Here is a 19,938-nt window from a genome sequence, read left to right as displayed (position 1 = left end):
ATAACACACTTTAAAGATGTGCATAAAGGTGGCATGATCTTTTGGAGAAAAAACATTACTTTTTCAGTAAGACGTTTATTTTTACATGCACTGTGCACTGGGGCCAACAATACAATGTTCAATCTTTCTCCCACTGTCAGAAGTGGTTGCGTAACAGTTTCCAGGTTTGCAAAAGCTAAATTAAATTTGTGCAAAGGAAAATTTGTCCTGTGCAAAGGCATGCATTTTCACATTTCAAATATTTCTGTTACAGACTGTTTTCGCATTCTCCTGATTGTTTCCCATTAAAGCATATATTAATTCACAGAAATCATTTTAAAAAACTTCTCTCAAAAAGAGAAGCATTCAGATTTATTTTATCATATACTATTCACTGCTTAACTGCTGTTTTGTATTTCCTTATTGTAAAATTTTTCTTTTAATTTCAAGGAAACTTCTCCTAAAAGAAGAGAATGGTAAAGAAGCACTGAGCGCAGAAGCTATTGAAATAAAAATTTCAAATGACATCATTCAGACAAAAGAAAGTGATAGCAAAGCATAGCATGATGCAAACTATGTTGCCAAAGTGGAATTCAGTGGTTCAGTGCTCTGCTACAGAAATGATTGGCTAATACTATCTTTTACTTGTGTCCATATCTGAATAATTTACATCTATTCTACTCAAAAGTTTTGTTTATTAATTTAGTATATTTGTCTGACCAATAACAGTATAAATGTATAAAATTGAAAATTACTGCAAAAAATATTTAATTTATTATAAAAAAATAAAGTGTTCTATCTATAAAATGTGTTATTCTTTCTTGTCAGATTTGGTGATTATTCAGTGATTTGCTAACATTCCAAAATATAAACAAATGGGTATTTGGGTAAATATTTAAAAATATAGAGGCCGATTCAATAAAGGTCGTTATTCCTTAAAGCACTTTTTTTGTGAGTTATTTAAGATGCGTTATTTAAGGAACGATTCATCAAAGTATTTTCGTATGCGCTAATAGACATATCGCAAGCATTAATTCTACATTTCTGCACAGCGGCATTCTAATTGCATTGCGATACTTATAGAATAGAATTAATCCTAACACATTATTCACTAACATCTTTTAATCTATAAAAGCATTAAATAGTGCGATAATTACTGTGAAATGTAACACCTCCTAGGAGTAGGCGTTACTAAACAGCATCAGATGGATTAATAAAGGAAGATGTAGTGAAGAGCTGTAGGGCAGCAGTTAAAGACCTTAATGAGGAACTGGAGACTTACTTACCACCACTAATACATTTTTATGATACCTTGGGCAGGTCCAGAATGCACTGCGTTCTGTGTCATGGAATTCTGTTATTTTTCCCAGGGAAAGAAATGTCTAGAATACTGTAAAAAGAGACTTCTAATCTGCCAGTGGTATCCCGAATGTCTTAGGTGCTATAGATTGCACTAATAATGTGTGAATATATCAAATGCCCTAAAATATCGCACAAAATAACACATGCTATAAAATAACACACAATTCAGCTAAAATGAACGTAAAAATATTACTTCTTAAGTTAGACAAGTAAACTATTAGTGAATCGATCGTTAATTCTAAAAATATAAGAAGTGATACAATTTCCATGCCATGCTATAAATAACACTTTATCAACCTTTAGTGAATCGGCCCATTAGACCTGAAACTCTTTCACTTTTTTCAGGGAACCAGAAAAAAATGGTGTAAAATTTAGGAAAATGTATTATGCACACTACATTAGTGGGACCACAGTAACACAGTGTAAGATGAGAGAAAACAAAATCAGGGTATGTAAATTTGAAGTTTCACTATAGAAAGCAATTGAGGCATCCATGCAGGATCCCGTGAGGCTCACATTATGTAGCATGAACTACATCAATTTCCAATAATGTAAAAAAATGGGTTACCCCCTGCTGTAAAATATAAAGATATTAGAAGTCACTTCTGAGTTTCATTAAAGTATAAATGCACAGGTGGAACTCAGAGACAATGTCTAATTTACTCACATTTTGCGACAGAGAGTGTATTATCAGTCAAGTGACACACGTAACCAGTGTTGGACTGGGGTGCTTCAACCCAGGAGCCCATGCAACACATATAAACACCTGATGCTACAGTCACCACCACCACACACTTACTACTTTTACCCCTATACACAAACAAGTGGGGCCTAAGGCAAACGTGAATGTTTGGGCCTTAATAAAAATATTTAGATTGCCGTAATTACCCAGATTGTCAGATCTCTGCAGAAAATAGATAATGACCATAGTAATCCGAGAGATGCCAGTAAGATCATTACAAAGGTACATGCATATATGCCAGACATTCCTGTAGGATCACTGCAGAAAATGGATTATGAGCATGTTAATCTTAGAGATGCCACAGTATCACAACAGACATGGACAATGAGCATATTAAACTCACATGCCAGTAAAATCACTGCAGAAATACATTGATATACAGTAAGCTTATTATACCAAGACATACAAGTCAGATCTCTGCAGAAATAGACAATGAGCCTATTAACCCTCACATGCCCATACGATCATTGCAAGAATGAACTTATAAAACCTCAAATGCAAGTAAGATTATTGCTAATTGATTATAAGCACATTAACCCAGTAGGTTCACTGTAGAAAATGGACAATGACCAAATGAACCATAGGCATGCTAGTAAAATTACTGAAAATTAACATATTAACTTCAAGACATCCCAGTAAGATCACTTCATGAAATGTACAGTGAACTTTTAACCCCACACATGCTAGTACTATTACTTTAGAACATGGATAAAGCGAAAACTCACACATGCACAAACAGAGTAACACAAACTTTTCTTTCTCCTAGGGATTTCATGCTGCTTCCCTTCCTGCCTTACATAACTGTAAAAAAAAAAAAAGATTGAAAAAGTGGAACACATGTGCATTTTTACATTTTTTGTCTCCTTTCATAGGGGGGGAACCTGGTGGGGCACTTTGTGTGTCATCAGCATTGCGGAAACCTACCTTATTGGGCAGCAGACTAGTGGGCAGTGGGCAGGGACCCTGGTGGGAAAGCGGGCAGGGGGGTGGACCTGAAGAGGCAGCATTTTGTTGGTGGGTCCCAGTGAGGCAGTGTTTGGTTCTGGGCCCAGCAATACAGATAGCAGTCCGGGGGGGCTGGCAGCACTGGGGTCCACCACAAATGTTCCCATTTCCTGGTGGGCCAGTTAGACCCTGCAAATAACATCACTTAGCACAAAATATAACAGATGAGACCCTTAATCACCAACTATAAGGATATTTGTGGTTCTTGGCATATTATCTACTAATTTTTTATCATGCACTCATTATGTTTTGTACTTAAAATTATAATTGTCATTCAATGAATTAAAGGGGAGCTGAGAAACCTAACAGCTTAACCTATCTGACTTAAACTTTTTGATAACAATATTATTTTCATTCACTTGTTAATTGTTTCTATTCTATCCCAATTTTTGTAAATAGTTAAATATATTATGGAATTGCTTTTTTTCAAAAAGCAAGTATATTATTAATAAACTAAAGAAAATATAGATTTAAATAAGCATAACTAAGTACCAAATACTTTTTTTTACTTTGACAGACAGTTTGTCTATATTCCCTATTGTATGAGTATGGCCTTAAGATTACCAAAATATTTTAAGCACCACACAAGATATGCATATATAAATGCATATCTTACTGACTTAATTAAAAAGATGTAAAACATGTTTGCTAGTTCTGTTTAGCTACATTTTTTCCCTCTAGTCTACATTATTTTTTATGCTGAAATAATGTTCTTTATGTATTTTTTAGTTTATAGTTTCAAATAAACTATACAGCATTTATTTATTTATTTTTTTAAATTAGGGACAGTAGAAATAATTTCCACAGATATCAAAATCACTATTGATTTGTTTCATGTTATCCTTTCAAACACAAAATTGTGATACTTTCCAAGCTCAATTATTGTACAGATTATTAAAATATGAGAAAGTGAATAAAGGAGGCTATTGTTCAAATAATAGATATATAATTTTTGCAACCATTGTATGTGGAGCTTACCAAAAATATATGTAGGGATCCATAGGGTTAATCCCTATGGTGCTGAAATCCCCATGGTGGATAAACAACTGCCTGGCCAGCTATGGGTTGGACCTAGATTGAAGGGAGGGGGAAGGAACCCTTGTCCCTTGTGTGTTTTGGCAGATACCGGAGGGTGTCAGAAGGTGTCGCTGCTGCACAACTATTTTGATATAGGTAGAGCCATATGCTTACATGCCATTGCTGCTTTCTATTTCACTGAGGACAGAGTGATTATGAACTGTTGCAAGATGTAGGGGCTAAAAGGAGCCCCTGTCGGGTCTGGGGTAGGGTACTCTCAATCTTGGTAAGCTCAACCATGCGGGTTTAGAGTGTGGATGGACTTTTTATGTGCTCACACTATGGAGAGTGCTGGGAGCTGTAGTTCAGCAGAGGAGAACTTGTGTGTGCTCACACTATGGAGAGTGCTGGGAGCAGTGCAGTGAGGAGTAAAGTGGGTTGTCATGCTCACATGGCTGATAGTGTTGACAGCAGTACCCCGAAGATTCAAAGCAAGCTGCACGTGCTTGGCTTGGCTGAAGGATTTCATCACTATTGATGCCTTTTCCAACTCTTTGTGAGGCTGCCCATCTGTGAGTTGGGTGAGGGTGGGTAGTGAAAGGATCCAGCATGTGTCCCCTGTTAAAGATGCAGGTGCTGGTTGTGTGCCTTCTACATGGGAGCAACTACCTCTATCCAGCTAGAGAGGTATTTGGGCAGATAGCGCTACCTGAGAAAGTTAAGAGCTCTTTGGGGAAAAGGTTCTGAGATTCTCTTTGTCCACCAGGAGTGGAATTGGGACTTTACCTGGCAAGGAGCTGCCAGGATGGGACTGCAAATATCCAAGTTATGTGTTTTACAGTACTTGGTGTGTTTAAATACTGTTTTTCCAAATGGAGCCATCCACAGGTGTATTCCCAGATCTCATTAGGTGAGGGCACTGCCATAAGAGGTAAGTTTCAAGTTCCTTTTCACTTAGCAAAGAGGACTCAGAACCTGAAAGTGGTAAGAAGGTAATGATGTATAATCTATGGCACATACTCTGACCCTGCTCCATACCAACTTATATTCATCCTCATTTTCCTACCAACTTGCACAAATCTTCTCGTTCTCTTCTCGTACTTTCTCAATTTCTGAATCTTCCTGTCTTCCCTTTTCTTTTTGCTCTTCTTAACGCCCTCTCTCTAACTAACAAATCCACATGAATCCATATTTTTTGCTCTAATTCACTTAGTTGTCTTGCACTAAAAGAAACCTGGCTCTCACAGAATGATACCGCCATTGAGGTTGCTCTTTCTCATGGTGGTTCCTCTTTCTCTCACACCCCCCAAACCATTGGACGCTGTGGTGGAGTTGGAATTTTCCTCTCACTGTCAGTTCAAACCTATTTCTATTCCTCCAGCCTTCTCATTTACAGTAACTCTTTTGAGGTGCATGCCCTTCAAATTTTCAACTCTCTCTCTGTAACTCTCTCTCTGTAATTGCAGCTGTCATTTACAGACCCCCTTCAGCCTCCTCCTCTGCTACATTCCTTTCTGACTTTGACACCTGGCTTTCTTTCTTCCTCTGCACTGACAGCCCTGCAATCATCCTTGGGGATTTTAACTTCCACATTGATGATGCTTCACAACCCTGGCCCTCTTGTTTTCTCCACCTAACCTCCTTGTTTGAGCTCCAGCAGTAGACAAACACCCCTACTCATAAGGATGGCACTTACTGAATCTAGTCTTTAATAAAAAAAAACTCTCTCTCTCTCTGGTTTTAACAGTGAACCCTTCCCCCTTTCCGATCACCATTTGGTTACATTTTTCATCTCTCACTCTCTCTGCTTCTTCCCCCACTGTCTTAGTTCAGGATACATGTGACATTGACCTTTCAAGCCTTAGCTCAGTCTTTCAGGTCAAATCTCACTTCCTTTAAGAAGATGTCTAATCCTGACACCCAGGTCTCACATACTATCCTTAATCATTGGCTCATTTGCCCCTTTACAGGCTAAGTGTACACATGCTCAAACCCAACAACCCTGGCTGAATTTACAAACCAGATTCTTACACTTCTGTACAAGATCTGCTGAACATATGTTGAAAAAATCCTGTACTGAAGCAGACTTTATTCACTATAAATTTCCACTGTCATGCCTCAATTCTGCCTTGTCGAAGGCCAAGCAAGAGTACTACAGTACCCTTATAAACAATCACAAATCCAACCCACGATGCCTGTTTTCTTTATTACTCTTCTCCATCCCTCATCGACAGTATCGGTCAACCTGATGCACAATCCTCAGGAGTTTGCTGATTTCTTTATAGACAAAGTGGAGTTCATCCACCAGCTCCTCCTTCCTAAGCCCCCTTCTGTATGTCTTAATTCCTTTCCTCTGGTAACAATGTCTGGAGTCGCCAAGCTTCTCTTGTCCTCCCCACTCACGACTTGCCCCCTTGACCCTATGCCTTTTTCTCTGCTCAAACACTGTGTTGCAGAGCTTATGCCACCACTTACTCACATCTTCAATTTTTCTCTAGCTTCTGAAACCTTCCCTTCTCCTTTCAAACATGCCTGTGTAATGCCCATCCTGTCTGTCAAATTGTCATCCTGTCTCACTTCTACCGATTGCCTCTAAACTACTAGAATGTATTGTATTCTACCATATTACTAACTTTCTACACACCCATGATCTGTTGGACCCTCTGCAATCTAGTTTCCGGCCTGGTCACTCTATTGAGACTTCTTTGTGCAGAGTTACAAATGATCTTCAGGTTGCCAAAGCCAAAGGTCACTTCTCCATCCTTATCCTCCTTGAACTATCATCTGCATTTGATAAGTAGGGATGTAGCGAACTGCCGATTTGGTGTTCGCGAACGCCGTTCGCGAACACCGGCAAAAAATGTGAACGTTCGCGAACAGTTTGCGAACTTCGAACACCCGCTAAAATCGTTCGATTCGAACGATCGAAGGATTTTAATCGTTCGATCGAAGGATTTTCATTCGAATCGAACGATCGAAGGATTTTCATTCGAATCGAACGATCGAAGCCATTCGATCGAATGCTTTTCATTCGATCGAATGCTTACAATCGTTTGAACGAATGGAAATCGTTCGATTTTTAGTGGTCAAAGGAATTCGAATGGTCGAACGATCGAACGCGAACTCAAAATGCGAACGTTCGCGAACATTCCGCGGACGCGAACGGTCGAAGTTCGCGCGAACTAGTTCGCGGGCGAACAGTTCGCTACATCCCTATTGATAAGGTTGACAATCTCTCCTGATGCAGATTCTGTATTTGCTTGGCATCCATAACCAGGCTGCATCTTGGCTTTCTTCTTACCTTTTTAACCAATCATTCACCTAGTATCCTATGCTAACAAAACCGCATATGCAGTTCCACTTAATGTAGGGGGGCTGCAAGGCTCTGTACTTGGTCCATTGTTGTTCTCCCTGTATAATCTGTGTTTGGGAGATCTCATCAGTGCCACCTCAAACTCAACCTAACAAAAACTGAACTAATCATCTTTCCACCTAAAGGTGTCCATACACGGGCATACTCTGCGATCATTAAACAATCATCTGACGATTATTTCACCTTACGATATGCCATCCACAGAGAATGATTATATGAACAGATATAATCGTCTCGTTTGCTTCATGTACGGACGAATGTTGTTCAACAAACAAGGAGTGGTGCTAGCATTGTGTCACTGTCTGTAGTATATAGTCAGTTTCTCCTTCCCTGCTCCATGCAGACATATAGATGTATGTCTTGCTATGGCATAATAAACTTCTTTCACATATGAGGTGATAGGGTGATATTCCTGCAGTCAGCACCAATTTATTTCTTTACATAGTTCATATGGTACAAATGAAGCTGTCAGCAAAGAACATTAGGGTCCTTCGGTATATGTTTATTGTTCCATATATGTATGTTGGCTTGTGCTACAATCCTGACATGCACAAAGAGGGATTTTATTCCTGAACAACTAAAATGTTTAAACTCATCCGATCAATTTTGCGAACGATAATGGCGAGACGATCATTCGTACACCCATCAACTATCCAATAGGTTATCAATATTATTGGAACGTCCTGGAATCGGTCATTTGGAAGTAAAAAATCTGCCCGTGTATGGCCACCATTAGCCTGGTCCTACTCCCCATCTTACTATATCTATTGATGGCATGCTCATTGACCCTGTCAACTCAGCATGCTGTCTAGGGGTAATCTTTGTCTCCTCTCTCTCCTTCTCTGATCATATTAACACCACTGTCAAAACCTGTCAATTTTTCTTATTCAATATTGCCAAAATAAATAAATAATCTATATTGTAATTACATTTTATATTTATGTGAATTGTATTTCAACTAATGCACTTATTGTTAATTATTTATGCAATGACCCCTTGTTTGTTACTACTAATTCATTGTTTTGCTGTACTGTGCTTTTTGTGCGTTATACAAATAAAAATACATGCATACATACATTTCTGTTTCTGTATTTATACAAGAGAAATTGCAAATACATTTTAGCCTTTTCACCAATGTACCGAGTTAGAAAGCTTGCATGCATTATTTTTGCTTACACAGTCAGTAAATAACCATGGTAAATGCATAGCTTAATGGTTAATACCAACTATATTAGCTTTCCATTTTACCTAAGGAAAATGGTTGACTAAACAATTTGAGGGCAACACATAAGATTTTAAGGGAAGGACACCATGCATTTGGGACAAAGAATACAAATGTGAAAAATTACAATGTTCTACACAATTGATTATAAAGTTGACAAATTCATTGAAGGTTAACTAGTAAATGGACCCCATAGCCAAGCTCAGCATTCTTAAAAAGTCTATTGTACATATTTTGCTTCTGCTGGGTAGTTCTTTGATACTATGCAGTGAATGAATCACATTGGTCAGTCCTGTGTTTTTTGGAAAAATTTGAGGCATACTGTTGCAGCACATTTGGAATAACATTATTTCATTGGCCAGATTGACATTCCTGTAATTTTGAGGTAAATTTTGAGATTTACCTCAAAAGTAAAATAACTTTGAGGTAGGGATGCACCGAATCCACTATTTTGGATTCGGACGAACCCCTGGATCCTTTGTGAAAGATTCGGCCGAATACAGAACCAAATCCGAACCCTAATTTGCATATGCAAATTAGGGGTGGGAAGGGAAAAAACATTTTACTTCCTTGTTTTGTGACCAAAAGTCACGCGATTTCCCGCCCACCCCTAATTTGCATATGCAAATTAGATTTCGGTCCTGCTGCAAAAAAGGCCGAATCCCGAACCGAATCCTGGATTCGGTGCATTCCTACTTTGAGGTCTCCTAGGTATGTTGTGTCCATTCCATTACTATGGAATGGTAAAATCTCATTTGTTAGATAACCAGGTCTGGTACAGTATTTTGGAGTAAACCAATATTAGTGCCTTTACAAATGCCTAGGTACATGTTATGTTTCATTTGATCATACCCTGCAGAATGCTGAAGACTGACACCTCCGCAAAAAGTAGTAGTTTACTTTTTACTGAATGAGAGCACAGTCCCTGAAAAGTTGGATGAGAGCACACTCCCTGAAAAGTTCTGTTTCATTCCATGTAATAATAAATCTAATGTAGCAAATGTTTGAGAGTTTTAACCTTTGTTAAAGTTGAAGGTAAAACTTAGTCCCTGTATAAAATGTATAATGAAGCAATAGAATTCTTAATGAATCAGATGAAATTTGAGTGTAGGACTGGCCAGATATGGGATGACTTTGAGGTAGTTGGCCAGCTTAATATATTGCAATATATGGACAAACAATCCCTGTTTTGTTTAAAGGGTAAGGCATTTTTTAGTAGCTTAAGACATAAAATGTCTCAATATACTAAATAGATTGATAATGGGTTGAGTGCATAGTACCTCTTGTATTTGTATATATCACAGTTTAATGGTTTTAAAAATTAGCGGTGAGCACAACTTTCCCTTGTTTGTTCTAAATATATAAATATTGTATATAATAAAGATATAACAAAATCAAGACCCCCTGAGGTAACAAGTTCATCACTGTGAAGGAATATGCTGGGGCCCATTTAAGATCGCTCATGACAAAAACCCTTTGTGAGTTTACTAATCACGCCGGGTTAAATGGCGAAAAAGGCTTGGCAATCTTTATAAGTTTGCCTGAATGGGCTTTTGTAATGAAGAAAAACATCAGGAAAATGCTCCATTTTAATTTGGAAAGTAAATGATTTGTAGTATTGCATTGTCATAAGGTATGGCCCTAATACAAATCAAAGTATTGATTTGATTCTAGTTTCTTTATGCACACAAGAAATGGATCCACAGTTGCTGCACTTCTTATCTACTTTAGTATAGCACATTTATTTTGATGATTATTTTTTACAGTGAATATGTAAAATTGTAACAGATAAACAATGGTTTTACATATTTTTAATTTGGTTTTAAGACTAGTATTTTTTAATTCCATGTTGTATAGGAAAACATTACATTAGACATAAAGTAAAGTCATTCTGTTATTGTACTGTATATACTGATTTGATATGTTGCCATTTATGGAACCAGAGCTTTTACCATAATTGGTTATTGTTCTCTTTGACCCCAAAAAATTACATTTTCGAATGCATTAGTCTTCATCTGAAAACATTATAATGAAACTTTGTTTAATAAAAAGAGTGATACAAAATCCTTTGGAATGTTTTTTTTTTCTATTTATAAGAGTAAAGTACTTTAATAAATGACTGAAGTACAGGAAAAATATGACTTTTATATGCTATCTATTTAGATCTGAATGTGATATTGTGCATGTAAAACTGTGTATCTCTTTCTATATCTTGTCAAAATACTATTTATATACAAATATACTATGGGGCAGATTTATCAAGGGTCGAATTTCGAAGTTAAAAATACTTTGAAATTCGACCATCAAATTAAAATACTTCGAATTCGAATTCGAACTTTTTTCATTGAATTTGGCTATTCTGCGGTCAAAGTAAAATTGAACGATTAATTCTTCTAATCGAACGATTCGAAGGATTTCAGCGATCGATCAAACGATTTTTCTTCGACTTCAAAAAACTTAGAAAACTGCTCTAGAAGGTCCCCCATAGGCTAACATAGTACTTCGGCAGGTTTAATTTGGTGAAGTATTGAAGTCGAAGTTTTTTTAAAGAGACAGTACTTTGATTATCGAATGGTCGAATATTTGAACGTTTTTACTTTGAATTGAATTTGAAGTCGAAGACGTAGTATCCTATTCGAATTTTGAATTTTTTTACTTCGAAATTTCCCTCGAATTCACTTTGACCCTTGATAAATCTGCACCTATATGTTTATATACAGCAAAAATTATTTCCTTAAATTCTTCTGGCAATGTTTCAAGAAAAAAAACAGTTGTAATCATAATATTCTGTAAAACATGGGGAAAAGAATACTGTATAGGCCAAACACTCATCAATATGTCATGAACATGGTTTTTCATGCTAAATTGTACTAAATAACAATAGCCTGTTGTTTACGCCATTACATCTCCATTTATTCTTTCTAACTCTGTCAGGACTTTGGGGTATGTATGTTATCAAATCCTTCCTTGTATGTTAGGAACTATTTGGAGAAGGTTGTGGATTCCAGTAAAGCATTGGATGATGTTCCACAGGTTAGCCACTGTGGCTTTAGGGTCAAACATTAAAATATCATGTATTGTTAAATGAAATTGGGGAGAATGGACAAAGCATTATTACTGCATTTCCTTATGTAAGCTATTATGATGCACAAATGTAAAATTAGCTTAAATTGCTTTTAGCATCTTGAACAACGTTTGGTGTTCTTGTAAATGTTGGATCTATAAAGCTCAATATATTATTACAACATATATTTGCTACAAGCATACGTGGACAAAAAAAATATTTAGTGAAAAAAATGCAAATGAATATAATGCAATATGTAAATGAAAACAATTATTTTTATCAACGACTTTTTCAGAAATTTGAAAAAGAAGGACAATAAGCACTCGTAAAATATTTTAGTATATATATTTATCAAAAAGTTGAGTTTCTTACAAAAAGCTTCAAATCAGAAAAGGATTCTTTAGTATGCAATAGCATGCTGACAGATGCAGCAAGAAATCAATGACCTTGTAGATAAAAGGAAATACAGTAGCTTACATCATTCATACATACAAATATAATTAGTAAAATGAATATACCTCCTGATTAAATTAAGTTAATATTGGTAATGGTACTATATGTCTATTACATAGACAGGTTCACCTTTCCTGTTCTTTATTAACTGTTTTTTATCCTGTTTTATTTACTTTGTAGTTTTCATAGGTTATTGGGTTACTTTATACAACAATGTAATGTCAGGATGCTCTGTAAGCTTTGAATTTGTCAGACAACCATTTGCCTCGGCAGCTTGTACAGCAGTAAATACATATGTACAAACAAATATCTTATGAACATATATACAGCAACACAAATATATACCCCCATGTAGTAAATGGCATTGCGTGGCATGCAAACATTTTTGCCACCATTAAAATATACTTTTCACCTAGCAACTCACTGGACCAATGAAAATTTTGTGATTTTGTGATTTGGAATAACAGTGATTGGAATAAAATGTCTAAATGAAAAAACAGTTACTTGGAATGAAAACACTTACACCACCGTGAATCTACTCTTAAGATTACACAACACAGAAACAATGTTTGCAATGCGACAAAACTGTACAATGAACATTATTGCATTGTGGAATGCAAATTTGTATTCTTATGTTAAGATTTTTTTTAATTCTGTTTAAGTGCTATATTATATAAATGGTGTCAGAATGCATTTTTGCTTTTCCATATAAATGTGAATATGTACAGATAATTTAAAAGATATAGCCATAATGTGTTACCCATCATTAAATAATTTCTACCTAGGTGAATCTGAGAAAGGAAAAGAAACCTTCCCAAATGGGAAGCTAAACATTTATATATATTTTGCAATAAAGGAAATGTTACAGCTTTACTGGAGCACTACCCCTCTTTCCTGAATTAAAGCCATTATTAGTGATGGGCGAATTTATTCGCCAGGCGCGAATTCGCAGTGAATTCCCGTGATTCGTCGCCGCCAAACGCCGGTGACCCTTTTTATTTGGACGCCGGCGCATTTTCGATAGCGATTGTGCGCCAGCATCCAAAAAACAGACGCCGGCATCAAAAACGAACCGTTTTGTGAATTTTGCGTCATTTCTCAGGAAATTCGCTAATTGTTGTCAAAGCGACATGCCCCAAATTCGACCATCATTAGCAATTATATGAGAAGTGCTTGCAAAAAGTATGTACATGTGTAATGTGTATATGACATATTATGGAAATCACACCACATAAATCACTTTCATTTTGCAACAACTCAAATATAAAAATCAAGAGTTCTTGCTAATAGAATTTTATCAATTGAAAATTGATGTCAGATAGAAACTTTAACAAACTATTCAGGTCTGCTATTGATTGCCAGAACTGAAATATGTCAGACTCACATCAGACTGTGTTCTGATGTGCAGATATTAAGATAATTATATCTAGGTTTTATTTGATACCTGCTGACCCCAAAGCAATTTTTTTAGCTAGAAAAGAAGAATATTTCTATTAAACATAAACATACTTTTTACAGAATTCTCCCTTGCATTTTATTCTTCCTTGGATTATGTCACACAACTAGTGATGATAAAAAACTTTTTTTGTTGCACATATTTTGTAATTTATCGAGAGTCATTTTTGTAGCAAGAGAACCTCATATACACTATGCTACAACTGCTTTTTTAATAGAAAAAAAGTCTTGCATGTTGCCAATTTCTGTCTGTAATTTTTTATATTACCTCTGGTCAACTGGTAATGACACTACTACTTTACTAATATCAACAAATAATGATAAATCTGTTTTGTATCCCACATTAAAATGAATACACTATATACTTATGTGCATGTCCTTATATAGACAGTGGGATGGCTCAGACCCCTTTCGTTGAAAAGAGAGGGGAAGGATAAAATGACATATGCATTTGTCAAGTGTCTTTTTATTTGTTGCTCATTTTTTTTTTGTGCATCATTTTTGTTTTGTCATGTCAAGCTAAACTAACTGCAGAGCAAATTGTTTAAGCAGTTTTGTGAAAATTGTAAATGACATTCAAGGTCACCAATGCTGCAAACATAAAAAGGCACAACATTGCACTATTTTACATATTTTTTGTGCTTTGCACCATGCCTCCCCACCAAACCATTGTAAATGAACATTGTGAACAGTTGAAGTGCAAAGAAGAGCAAGAATTGCTGATTTTAGTCATAATCATATTGACATACAGTGTAAGTCTGGCCTATGGTACTGGGACCATCCAGGACTGCCACCTTATGGGCCCCACCCCAGTCGATAGCTCCTTTGTAATCCAAGAACCAACTGCCAACTGTCTTCCCCATGGGCACTGTACCTTTTCCATCCCTTTTATAGTAATAATTCACAGTGGATTAGAGTAGGTCTGGGTTGTTGGGCCTACCGTTTATTTCCCGGTGACCCGCCACCCCAGACTGATCCTGTTGACAAATCATATTTTGACATGATTATAAAGCCAAAATAGGATTTTTACATGAAAATTAGCCTCTTGCTCGTTTTTCTCTTCAAAGTGTATTTTAATCCAAAACATACAAAACCTACCCACACCTGAATGTTTTTACCATCATATTTGATTTGTTGGTTTTATGCACTCTTGCTTTAACCTCTAACATTCCGATCTATTAACAGAAGCTTTGTACAACATTTTGAATCATCTGTAAACAAGATTTTCTTTCTTTCCTCAGTAGTGAAACATCTATATTATCTGACTGAAGCTAACTGTTTACAGTTAGTAGGTTTGGAATCATTTCCTCCCATGAAGTCTGCACTTTGCCAGATGTCTTTGACTGCAGTTTTACTAGCTGGAAAAGATCATTCTTTGTTCAATCCTTTAAATCTTAGATGCACAATTTGTTCTGTCTTGTAATAAAGTTAAATTGATATACTGATCACAGTTTGTGAAAATCTCTTTTACCTCCATTGTAGGATTGATAGGATCTTTAACTTTTTCTATTATTTAGAATGGAGTTCGTTGATTTACTAGCTGTTACGTTACGCCATTACTAGAGGTCTAAAAATATTTTTCCCTTCCAATTTAAATGTTATTTCAACATATATAGTAGATGCTTATGAACTTTATTAAAGAAGAAGACTAGTTGACTAGTATTAGGACAATATCGGTCCAGGATAAGACAATGTCTGGAGTTGGATATTTTATCATAAATATTATAATTTACTTGAAATTAGGCTTCAAGAAAAGTATTTACACCAGAATTGCCTTATCTATTGGACCTCATTGTGGAAATTTGCCAGAAAATCATTCAAAACCCTTAAACTGTAAGTAATGTCTACATGTAGGGGCAATTATATTAATTTCCAATTATGATTGTAAGAATTAATTTAAAAAAATTAAATTAATTATATATAATTAAACAATGAATTAAATCGTACCAACTAAATCATGCAAAGCAAAGCCGTGAAATCATTACAATAAGTATAAGAAAGTCTAAGCTCTTCACAAAGCTAGACATTCAGTGAAAGCATTCTCTAAACTTAAGGTATTCGCTTCATGCTGACACATAGAAATGCTTTAATACCAAAAAGGAGAGATGGTATGCCTCAATTAAGAAATGATGGTCGGAAACATACAAATTACTCCTTAATGTCTCTGTGGTCAACTATACATCCAGATACAGTCTAAAGATTCAGAGCAATATATTTAAACTTTCAGACAGATTGTTAAGATCTCTAGTCTTTAGATCTCATCAGTGCAAGATATTATAACATAATAGCCTTGTGAGGGGGTAAGACTTTTAGAGCTTCAAAGCAGAGAAACCATCAAGACTAGGGTGAGAAGGGCAAAGAGCCCTTCACAATGCAAGACACACAGAGAGAAGCATTCTTAAAACAGAATGCATTTACATGCCTCATCGCACTGCCTTAAAACAAAAAATTAGAACTTGGCACCCAACCATTCACATTACTTAATAGTCTGTGTGGTCAGCTATGCATCTAGAACCATTAAGAAGTAATTTACATGTCTCTGTTCATAATTCCTAAAGTGAGGATTGAATTTTATAGTTTTTGGTTTTAAGGCAGTGTTATGTGTGCAGCATGAGGCATGTAAATACCTCCTGTTTTAAGAGAGCTTCTCACTACATACCTACAACTTTGAGATTATTACATGTATTCTTAAAAATTACACCATGCAAAATTTTTTTTATAAATTGTAAAGACATTTTCCCCAATATTTCCTTCTTTCCTTTTATGCATTTAAGGCAAATAACATTGGTTTTACGTATTTATTTTTACATATTGTAGTTACTGTTACTATTTTGGCTAAGGACAATGTTTAAGCTAGCAAGCAAAAATCTCAAGATAGTTACATCAAAGCTAATGTTCCAAGATTTCAATCTGGAATGTTTAAATGGTCAGTAAAATCGACCTAATTCCTTTCATGCAGTGATTAAAGTACAGGGAAGAAACATGGGTAATGACATGAAACTGTGCACAGTAGGGACTGTACTTTAGAAAATTTGCCTCTGAACGTTTGACTTTTCAAGTTTTAGTTTGCACTAAATTTTAGCTGATGGCTACACATTTCAAGTATTTCTAACATAACAACCTGATCAACTCTGACTGCCCGATTGGACCTTATTTATTAAGAAAAAAAGCAGAAAAAATAAGGTTGGGCAAACTTCGGAGCCATTCCATGAAAAACACAGAATTGTTCGGAGTTTTGCACAAAAACTAAGATTTTTCTGTCGTTTTGGGAGTTTTTTGCACAGAAACCACAAACTCATCGGATATCAGTACGGACATCAGCGCAGACACTGGGACCTTCCCCATTGACTTATACAGGACCTTGAGAGCTTTTAGATGCCTGGGTTTTGGATTCTGACTTTTAAGACCATCAGGCTTTAATAAATTCTGAAAAATTTGGATTTTTTTTTTTTAGTTCGAAAACCACAAATTATTTGAATTTTGGATATTCGGAGCATAGTAGATAACCCCCTTTATGTTTGAATGGTTAGTCAATAAATCTATCTATTATTAATCTATCATTTACTTATCCATAAAGAAATCTCCATAGTAAAAATTATCTGCATAATAAAAAGGGGGAATTTAGTTCAACATCAACTTATGAACTACAGCCTACTACTAGCCTTGTAGGAAACAGGTGAAAAAGCTAAACCTCTAATTTTGTATTTTAATTCAAATGTAAGCAAATAATAAATCAATATTGTATGTTACAGTAACGAAGATTTGTTTCTGGGGTGCATATACAAATCCAGTCAAACAATATTATCATGCCATTTCATTAGTAGGATAGTATCTTAATTCAATAAGATGTCTTAATGAAAATGTTCCATGCCAGATTGTAATGTTGATCATTAGATATCTCTCAAAACAATTAAATTACATTTAAAGGATTTCTGTTCTTACAATACCCCCAAGTGATTGTATTTACTTACCTGAAACCCCAGGCCAGTGCTCCTATCAGCAGAAAACTGCATTGGCTCGGGGTTATACCAGCGAGCACCACGGAGCGCTTCTCTTCAACTTCTTCTTTCTTTGCACTACTGCGCATTGAGTGAAGAGAGTGAAGAGTGAAGAGCCGAAGAGAGTGAAGAGCCGAACTTTAACTAAAAAGTCAGCTTTTTCATTCTACTGCGCATGCGTCTGCCCCGGGAAATTTGAAGAAAGAAGAAGCCGGAAGAGAACAGCTCTGTGGCGCTCGCTGGACCCCTGGCCTGCTGATAGGAGCACCGGCTTGGGGTTTCAGGTAAGTAAATACATTCACTTGGGGGTGACTAACATTTGGCCTTTAAGGCCACAAAGACACAATACAAAGCAGGATTAATTACCCTTTCCAGAAATGACCCATTAGTGTTTATTTCTGATTGGAATGTCTGTCAATGATTTAGCAGTGATAGTTAAAATAAAAAGGAGGCTTGAGTCAGATAAGAAATAATACATGTATACAGTATATCTCTAATGTGACTTAATACTTATGTAAAACAATAAATGGTATTACATTAAAAGGGGGTCATTATGTCATGACTATAATTTTCAAGGAATACTGTTGATATATACAGAACTCCTTATAGTGTAACATTTAGGCATATGATCACTTAAATATATGGTTCTGCAGGTTATTTGCAATACTTAAGAAATGGAAACTTCATCATTGCAGAAAATCTGTTAATTTGAAATGTTTATTATTTCAGCATAATAACAATTCATTATATTTAGTGCCTTTCATAGATTATGTTGTTTGTATCCATAATATTATATATTAAATAATATCTTCAAGTATGCTCATTGCACTTTGGGATTTACACTTGGGCAGTAAATCCTAGGCATAGCAATTGATTGTATGCAAATAGTAATTCCCTTTCAATACCTTATTTTTTATACTCAGTGCTAAAATATTCCCTGTGGATGATAGATTAATTCTATTATAATAGCAGAACAATGTTTTTTTAGGAAAGTAATTTGCCATGAATTGCTTTGTCATTATATACAAAACTTTTCTGAATTTTAAATCATCATTGCTACTAGGATTTAATTTCCATTCTAGTCCCCTACCGCATTGTTTTTCCTTTGGGGAATTTAGGGAAATACAATGATTTGTTGCCTGTTTATGGGCTCAGTTCAGCTAAAGCTAAAATAATTTTCTACACTGAATATGTGCAGTAATGAGAAATACATCATCATTTTATAGTCTCATCTTGGCACATTCTTGTCATTGATTGTCACAAGTAAGACATATTATAACAGGTAGATTGATAGTCTGAAAATACAAGCAGAAAACCTGATCCAAATAATGTCAGTACATTTGTTCTGTAAACATCCTGTAGTTTAGATCACAGTGTGCCCTACTGCTCTCCAGGCATACAAAAAAATTAATTTCCTATACCAGGGACTAAAATGTCAAAATGTCTTTTAGCAGATGGAATTATTCTGATAGTTTACTTTTGATTCCAGTGGCTGTTTTTGAAATCCATATGCATAATTACATGTTACTGTTATAAGTCTACCACTTAGACATCCATTATTGCTGGGTCTCTATATCTGACTACGTATGATATGTAGCTATATAACTAACTTACTGTAGAACATACCACTAGACTGAATGTATTTTGACTGGTCCAAAGCATATATGGAGCATGGTATAGGGAGACTGGGAAACCTGATGTTTAGTTGTGCAGTGCCTCTGATTAATAGTGATCAGTTCCTTAAACTTTGGGTTGACATTTTAGGGGTAACTACATGGCTATGTTCTACTGGAACTATATTTGTCTAGCTGGATCTTTATTAAGAAGGAGGTCTCATTTTTGGATGCCTCCTACATACACATTCCTCTAGTCAGGCTAATTTTGTTTGCTCTTCAGATGTTTACATATCCAGGTGATATCTACTCCAACTGAGGTACTTTGGGCCCTTCAAACAATGATGGATGATAGCAGGGACACAATTCTAAGGGGTAAAAGTACTAGCATAGAATTATTCTACTCATTAAAATCTTTTTTTACAAGGAAAATAATGAAAACATACATATTAATATTTATTTTAAAATGCAGATAGAAGGTAGGCTCTTTGAACACCACAACCATATGCCGATAATCCTGTAGATCAGGGCTGTCCAACTGGCGGCCAGCGACCCCCCCTCATGTGGCCCTCCACATCAAAGTCTGCCTGCTGTGTTTGTTTACCATATGTAAAGTTTAAAAGGTATCACTACAGAGATTAACTGGCCCCTGCAT

General features: G+C 35.8%; 1 protein-coding gene across 2 annotated transcripts in view; it reads left to right on the top strand.

Moving 5' to 3' along the window:
• ncam2.L (neural cell adhesion molecule 2 L homeolog) overlaps positions 1 to 806 on the top strand; it is a 148,415-nt gene extending 147,609 nt beyond the window's left edge. For both annotated transcript variants that reach the window (XM_041581586.1, XM_018245437.2), the window contains one exon: positions 430 to 806. In XM_041581586.1, coding sequence (XP_041437520.1) covers positions 430 to 541 — 112 coding nt within the window. In that variant the 3' untranslated portion in view covers positions 542 to 806. The remainder of the gene's footprint in view (positions 1 to 429) is intronic.
• The last annotated feature ends 19,132 nt before the right edge of the window (positions 807 to 19,938 follow it).

Source organism: Xenopus laevis, chromosome 2L, assembly GCF_017654675.1.
Source record: "Xenopus laevis strain J_2021 chromosome 2L, Xenopus_laevis_v10.1, whole genome shotgun sequence".
NCBI classification, from domain to species: domain Eukaryota; kingdom Metazoa; phylum Chordata; class Amphibia; order Anura; family Pipidae; genus Xenopus; species Xenopus laevis.
The sequence above is the reverse complement of the archived record's forward strand: the minus strand, read 5'-3'. Positions and strand labels throughout refer to the sequence as shown.